Consider the following 8,519-nt stretch of genomic DNA (forward strand, 5'->3'; position numbering starts at 1 on the left):
ATCAAGTGTCAATTGATCCGAAGGATCAACACAAGACAACCTTTGCTACTGAAGATGGCATCTCTTGCCTATCATGTTATGCCATTTGGTCTAACAAATGCACCTGCAACCTTTCAGCGGTTAATGAGTCATGTATTCAAGGAGTACCTTAGGCTATTTCTTGAGATCTTCATGGATGATTTATGTGTTCATTCACAAGAGCGTGATGATCATATAGAACACCTCAGACTTGTGTTTCAAAAGTGTCAAGTTTATCGTATATGCTTGAATCCTGACAAGTGTAAATTCATGGTAAGACAAGGGAAGATTTTGGGCCATATTGTTTCTCGCAATGGTATTTCAACGGATATGGATAAAATTGATGTCATTGTCTCATTACCTCGGCCTATCAACCCTAAAGGGGTACAAATATTCATGGGACATTGTGGCTATTATCGTCGATTCATCTACATGTACGCTGTCCTAGCCAGACCATTATATGCTCTTCTTGTAAAGTTTAATTGGATTGACGAGTGTGAGGAATCCTTTGAAAAGTTGAAGCAAGCATTAGTGTCTGCACCCGTCTTACGGGCACCAGATTGGAACCAAATCTTTCATGTCCATATTGATGCTTCAAACTTTGCAATTGGATGTATTTTGGCTCAATCGGGAGAACATAATAAGGATTTCCCAATCTCATATGCTAGTCGTCGACAGTTGAACAATGCTGAGAAGAATTATACCACAACAGAAAGAGAAGGCTTGTCCATGATATATGCAGTGAAAAAGTTTCGCCATTACCTTTTGGCAAACAAATTTATATTTTTTGTGGACCATCAAGCACTGCTATATTTGGTGAATAAGCCTTGTGCAACTGGAAGGATTGTGAGGTGGTTTGTCATCCTTCTTGAGTTTGATTTTGAAGTGGCAGTCCGAAAAGGAACAACTCATCTTAGGGCAGATCATTTGTCTCGAATCACCTCTGGAGAAGCTCCTGTGGGTGTGGATGATGATATGTTAGATTCAACACTTTTCCTTCTAAAGACAGCTCCTAAATGGTCTGAACCCATCTTAGAAATTTTGACAAGTGGGCAGATACAACTAGCGGGTCCTAATGTGGACCTATGGCGACCATTCAAGTTAATCTCAGGGAAATTATATCGTCAGGGTAATGATGGAGTGTTGCGGCTTATACCTAACCCTGACCAATATGAGGAGATCTTGGAATGGGCACATGAGGGTATTGGTGGAATCCATGCATCAGCTACTACTTGTGTGCGATGTATAACTCAGGATGGGCAATGGTGGCCTACCATGCATGCGGATGCTGAAAAATTTGTTCGTAACTGTGCTTCATGTCAAATTCAAAAACCAATTCATAATGTCACATTATTCCAAATTTCAACTACACCAAGTTGGAGTAAGCATATTGTGGACTATCTTCAGCATGGTCATACTGATCGAACAATTCCTAAATATCAAAAGCATGCTATTGAAGTTGAAGCGGCCAACTATATGCTGACAGAGGGCCAACTCTACAAGAGGGGCAAGGATGGCAACTTGCGCATGTGTGTATGTGAAGCTGACTACTTGAAAATCTTGACTCATGCACATGCAGGTGTTGGGGGTGGACACTTTTCGGGCAATACCACAACTAAGTTGATTAGGTGGTCTAGGCTTTGGTGGCCAATCTTACAAATGGATGCCGAAGAATATTAAAACGTTGTGACGATTGTCAAAGGACCAAACCTCCCATCACAAAGGACAATATGCCATTGCGGCCTATGTTAAGCACACGTGCTTTTGCCAAATGGGGTATTGATTTTGTCGGTCCCATTAAACCTCCAGCTCATCACATGCATGCCGAATATATTATAGTCGCAACTGACTATTTGACCAAATGGGTAGAGGCAAAGGCTACAGTAAAAAATGATGCCAGAACCACAGCCAAGTTCTTGTATGAGTACGTGTTTACACGCTATGGCTTACCTATGGAAATCGTTAGTGATCAAGGTGTGCACTTTGTGAATGAGGTCATAGAGTTTTTACTTCAATAATTTATGATAATTCACAAGCGTTCTGCATCCTATCATCCCCAGACAAATGGTCAAGCTGAGAGTACTAAAAAGATTCTCTGCACAGCACTCACAAAGATTGTTGAGGGACATAGGACTGATTGCGAGCAAAAGTTGCACTCAGTTCTTTGGGCATATAGTACAGCCTATAAAACATCTGTGGGCACAACCCCATTTGAGCTTGCTTTTGAGCTAGATGCAATTCTTCCCATTGAATTTCTTGTACCTACTCTATGAGTTGCTAAACAATTGGTCTACACTGGTCATGAGCTTTCTCAACGCATTGATGAATTGGAAAAGCTTGATAAGACCCGCTTATTGGCAATAATGGGGATGTATGTCGAGAAGTACAATAAAATCAAGCAATAATGGGACTCATTTGCAGCGGTTTATGTTATGCTGCTATAAGCATCTCTGGGCATCGTTTACAAATAAGAACCGCTATAAGCGACTTCCAGCGTCGCTTATAGTGGCATTGTAAAAATAACTTTTCAAAACCACACGACGTTGCTAATGCATTTCAATTTTTTCCCAAAATATTTCCTCTGCTCTATTCTTTGAAAGACTTCACCGGCTCCATCTACTCCATTAATCTTACTCTATCCCATGCATTTGTACTTTCGTCCTCTTCCTCTGTGTCTTTCCCTTTCTACTTATTCATCTCACCACATGGCTATGGTGTGACATAATGAAGGTATTCTTCTCTTATGATTAATCCTAATGATTAATAGAGTACATAATGAGATTAGGGTTAAAGTTTAAACTACTAACCTTCTTTTAGCTTCTTCTCATTCTTGTCTTTGTGAGCATGCTTAATATGTGTTGGTGTTTTCTATGTCTCTTATTTTTTGTAGGTAGAGTTCATTAGATGTGTTACTAATACATTAAAGATTAATGCGTTTAAGGATTTATGCATAGAGTTTAATGCAAGTTTCAAGCTTATGCATTAAAGCTCAATGCATGCATAGAGTATACACATAGTAGATATGTTTCTTAAGTCCTCTAGCATATATGTATGTTATACACATAATAGGTTTCATATACATAATGAGGAAGATTGGAGATAATACCCCAATCTGTCTCAAAATAAAATTTATTCTTAGTGTTTATAGTAGTGCTTATAGTGTTCCATATAGCAACGCATATAACTGTGCTTACACTTTTCTAGTTTCCTTTATAAGCTTAATACACAAATGCACAAGCATATGTATACATAGAGATTATGCATAAGCTTAATGCACAAATGCACAAGCATATGCATAAGCTTAATGCACAAGCACATGCATACATAGAGATTATGCATAAGCTTAATGCACAAGCATATGCATAAGCTTTATGTATACATGCTTTATGTATAAAGCTTATGCATAGGCTTGTGCATTTAAAAGCTACAAGTAAAGAAGAAATCCCCGGCACACCTGAAGGTGCAAAAAACACAAAGATTCAAGTCAAGGGCTTACCTCTTATGCATGCTAGAAGCTTGTGCACAGTTGAGGGAGTTTGGAGAAGCCTAAGATCCGAGCCCCCTTGCCAAAGATGTGGGCTATTTACTTTCACCTAGCCACAAAAATAAAAAGATTAGTAAAGATTTTATTTAATAACTTAAGTGAACCATTAAGATATTTATATAAGAGAAAGAGAAGAGGGCAACATTGGAAAAAGAGAGAGAGCAAGCACATTGAGGTAACTTTCAAACCCTAAATAGAACATGTAGTCATTTTGTTTTGCTTGAGATTACCTTAAGCTTACTTGTGATGCTTATGGAGAGAGGGTTTTCTTACTTGTGAACAAAAAAGAGAGCTTGTTTGTAAAGGGAGAAGAGGTGATAACTCTGTAAAAACTACACAAAACATGTTATTAATTAGTTTATTTTTAATTAAAAACCTTAAAGAAAACAAAAAGGACAAGAGCTTGAGGTCACCTTAATGCTTGTGATGCTTGTGGAGAGAGACCTTTTTTGCTTGTGAAGGGAGAAGAGGGTTTGCTTGTGAAGGGAGATGAGGAAGAAGAGGCGAGGGATTGTGAGGAAAAGGGCTTATAAGAAGAACTTAATAGCAAGGGCAAAAAGGAGATTAGGGCAAGGTACAAGAGCATGCCATGCTATTAAAAAAAACAAATTACAATACGCGGCTACAGTGTCATGTATAGCATTGCATATAGTCTCATGCATAGCCTTGTATATAGCCTCATGCATAGCCTTGTATATAGCCCAATGCGGCTATAACTGCGCACTGGACATGCACAACCTGCGCAACTGCACTGGGTACCCTCTCACTACTCTCTCTTCTCTTCACGCATGCGGCTATGCTCCCCCTCGTTGTGATCGATGAAAATATTCATTTCACGACTCACCTGGCAGAAACCTAGAATTTTTATTATGAACATTATCATGGGATCTTCTAGTGGCATTGGGGGCACTGGGAGAAAGGGTACTTAAACACATAATTAAAGATACATGGTAGATTAGAATAGTATACCTTCGTTTTGGGAAGAAAGCTACAGCTAGGATAAACCGCAAGAAGGCACAAGGTTGAAGTCCACATATTTGAAGATTTTTTAATGGATGAATTTTGAAGTCCACATATTTGAAGGTTTTTTTAATGGATAAATTTTGACGTTTTTACTTGACAAATTCTTAAGTTTCTTTGGTGGCAAAATATACTTATGGTCACCTAAAATTTGAAGGTTTCGAGATCTCAAAAGAATCGATTGAGATAGACATTTCACGACTAACGTGACATTAAACCTAGAATTTTTTAGTGAACACTATAATGGGGTCTTCTAGCGTGAACATTATAATGGGGTCTTTTGGAGAAATGGTGGGGACATTGAGAGTAAGCATAATTCTACATGGCTCATTATGTTGTTTTTTTTATTTTAAAAAAAAGAGAGAAAGGGTACTTATATATAATTAAAGATACATCGTAGGTACTTATATATAATTAAAGATATACGGTAGGTTAGAATCGTATACCTCCTTTGGGGAAGCAAGAGAAAGGGTACTTATATACAATTAAAGATACACGGTAGGTTAGAATCGTATACCTCCTTTGGGGAAGCAAGAGGTGAAGGCACACGCCTTTTGAGTTGATTATGGGAGAACAACAGGATCTCAAACATCTTGGGTTCATTCACTGCCCACCACACCCTTGAGGTGCAAAGACTATATTAAGGCATTTCCTTCAGTGCCCTCTCCTGCAGGCTGCAATCCAACACTTTTAAAAAAAACTTACAGGGCAATTTTTTGAATAAACGCGAGAACATCGCAAATCCATTGTACACTGAAATTTTACACTCGGTGTGGGACACAGTTCATTAGTTTGTTTACATTGATATATTCACTGAGGTCTGCTCCAAAGCCACCGATCACACACTTTTGCATCTTGCAACTCTCGAAGGTACTGTGTAGCTCCATATCCATATCTTGCAAAGCAATGGCGCCTATTTTGTGAAGCTCCTCAGTTTCCAAACTTCCCTTTTTTACGATGCAAAGCAGTATGAGTTTGCTTCCCCTCCCATCTTTTCCCAGGAGCACCAGGCGGACTGGGAACGAGTACACCCACTGGGCATACTCAGCGTTGATGGGCACCTCGAACGACCCCAGAAGTGCAGGATGGGAGGCGGAGTTGAAGTCGAAGTGGAGGATGAATTGCTGAGATGAAGGCATTTCTTTCAAGTCGAGGGGGATGCGCGTCACTTGATCCGCAGCAGTCGACACTGGCACAAGAGCTTGACCATGAGAAGATCTGCAAGGAACGATGATCAGACAATGAGAAGCTTCTCCTGTTCTTTGATTATCTTGTTCATGTATCGGCACGACCTCCCCGCGTGCTACCTTGGCCTTCAGCTCGAGCCGGCCATCTTCTCTCAACCTCTCCACTTCCATATCCACCTGCGCCGGCCGTAGCGCGTACTCCAACTTCTTGTTTTCACCATGGAAATCAGGAGCCCACGATAGTCCCACCTTCTTCCCGCCCTTCTGATTCATCATGCAGAGCTCAAGTAGTATATCTGATCCTCCTGCTCTCGTTAGCTCCACCACTTGATCTTCCAATGATTTTCCCGTCCTCAGTTGATGGAGTTGTATCCCAAGAAGCCCTAAGATGGAGAGCACCCGATCTTCTTCCACTGAGCAGTCTCGCGATCCCACCTCGCAGATCACATGGCACGGCCTCCAGTTCCCTTCCGTGGCCAAGGCACAATATAGGCCGCGCAGAGCTTGGATACCTGCGGTGGGTTGAACCTCCGCTGAACCCTCAACCATGCGACTGTCGCACTGCATCAATGCGAGGTATGCTTCTCGGTCGACGAGATATGTAGGTGATCGAGCCGAAGCCGTGTTTGCTTTCCGAATCATGGGTTTAGAGCGGCACTGATCGCATTCATTATCGCTGGAAGTGATGATATTCTGCTGCTCGGGGTGCTTTGTCTCCCGCTTGAACGTTTGTGAATCATTTGGCAGCTGTGATTTCTCCTTGACTAAATCGCGTCGATACAATTTATCTGTTTTGTCGTTATAACACCCATTGCAGCAATCTATTGGCTCACGATAGCGTGCTTCTCCCCTTCTCCACCATTTGTGATCTGATTCATCTCTCTCTTCCATGAGCTTCATGATGGACTTCCACTTCTGATGACGAAGCTCGAAGCCCCCCATCCATTTCAATTCCTCACAGTCTAGCAAAGACAGTAAAGTCTGATCCAAGTCGGCCATCTTTAGGAAGCATCGGCACAACCCATCTCTGGATTTCTTTCTGATCAAGTGGTTCACCACAGCTACAAATCTCTCATCGACACCTTCCACTATAAAACAGAGTCGGCGAGGAAGCAGAAACTCTTGAAAAGTCCACACCCTCGTGAACCAACGAGGTAGAACTGAACCCCGATCAGACGCTCCCTTGCTCCACAGCTCGTAGCCCTCGCCCACACCATGCGTTAACACGTAACAGGCCGTGCTAAGACTGTAGTATGGACCCATGTGAGTGATCTCGAGACTTTTCTCTTCGCTGTCACATAGTGTTAGAAATGAGTATTCTTAACGCCCACATAGATGCTAGAGAGCACCAAAGAAAGGGAAGGAGATGCAGAAAATCACTTACTTTACACATTGATTGATGCAGAGAGCATCGAACCAGATTCGCTCCACTCCATCGCCCATCAGAAGCTCGAATAACTCTAATAGCTGCTTGTAGCAGACGTCTTGGCTGAAGTCTTCCTCCTCGAAAGCACGGTTGTAAGCATCCGGATGCCGATCCGAAGCTGCTCCGATCCTTTGGCCTATCCGTGAGGACAATGCTCGGACAGAAGCGCTCCATGTGTGAGAAAGAACATGAAAATTCCAATCAAGTACTGGCCCGATGAAATGAATGCCTCGCTTGCAACTGAGCGTCCTACGCACGTCGATCACTCGTATAGGTTTCTTAAGTTTGTCCGAGTCATGAGTATAATCTGAATCGCCATTATTCAATGGCGATGGGTACCTGCAGCAATCGTGGCATTATATATATATATATATTCAACGTAAAGGATGCCACCAAATTGTCGTTTTAAACTCCACACGCGGAAGCTTTGCAAAAGCATGCAGGAGCACAGGCCGAAAACACACAATATTCAAACAGATCGGACTGGTGAATTTTTATATGAAATTTTGCACATAAACGCTGGTTCCAAGAGCATGTAACTAGCTTCAACCAGCGATCACACGCAACTATACTCACCTCGATGAAGCAGCAGCGGTGCTCTGCATCGTTTTTCTTGAAATATCTTCTTTAATTGTGGTCCTGCACGTACGTATAATATTACAAACAACTGGAGACTGACCACCACAGAACATCAAACTCCTGGAGCTAATTGAGATCAACAACTTAACAACCGATCAAACTATAAGATGCAGCAGGTTACGGAACCTCTTTGCGTTCAAGACTAAGCTTCGACGAGCTTACCGCCAGGAGAATGAGTCAAGACTAAACTTCGACGAGCTTTCCGCCAGGAGAATGAGTCAAGACTCAACCTGCCACCGCCTCCTCTGACCACAGAGTCGCCGTGAAAGAAAAACACCAGGGTTTAATGTGTTTCCAGAAAGTACAGTACTACTACGTTTCTGGATTTTCAAACCGTGCGCGTTCCTTTTGTTGTTGGAGCAATTTTGGATTTTCATCTCCCCTCGAGATTTCAATGGCGCTAGCTTGTCTTTTTACACGTGTCATCGTTTTATTACCTTCCACGACCACGGAATGGTTTTTAAGGTCGACCTTTCGAGTTCCATCACGCGGTTACTTTTCTTCTCGCTTTTAATTCCCCCCCCCCCCCCCCCCAAAAAAAAGTGATTCGGTCTTTAATGCATTCTCTATACAGGGAGTTACTACGTCCCTAGAATTTTTTTTTTTTGCATATTTCCTAGGAAATCGGGTCTAGACATCTAGCAATATGTGCACTGTCTATTCTTTTTGGGAATATTCTACCAAT

General features: G+C 41.8%; 1 protein-coding gene across 1 annotated transcript; it reads right to left on the reverse strand.

The window, feature by feature from the left end:
• Positions 1-5,240: 5,240 nt before the first annotated feature.
• On the reverse strand, positions 5,241-7,909 carry LOC147608673 (uncharacterized). The gene is made up of 3 exons (XM_086788475.1): positions 7,772-7,909; positions 7,154-7,534; positions 5,241-7,060 (listed from the first exon to the last, which is right to left on the reverse strand). Exons 1-3 carry the CDS (start codon positions 7,885-7,887, stop codon positions 5,344-5,346), a joined length of 2,214 nt encoding a protein of 737 aa, XP_086644601.1. The 5' UTR covers positions 7,888-7,909; the 3' UTR covers positions 5,241-5,343.
• Positions 7,910-8,519: the final 610 nt, after the last annotated feature.

Source organism: Cibotium barometz, chromosome 52, assembly GCF_041138505.1.
Source record: "Cibotium barometz isolate CiBa-2024 chromosome 52, ASM4113850v1, whole genome shotgun sequence".
NCBI lineage: Eukaryota > Viridiplantae > Streptophyta > Polypodiopsida > Cyatheales > Cibotiaceae > Cibotium > Cibotium barometz.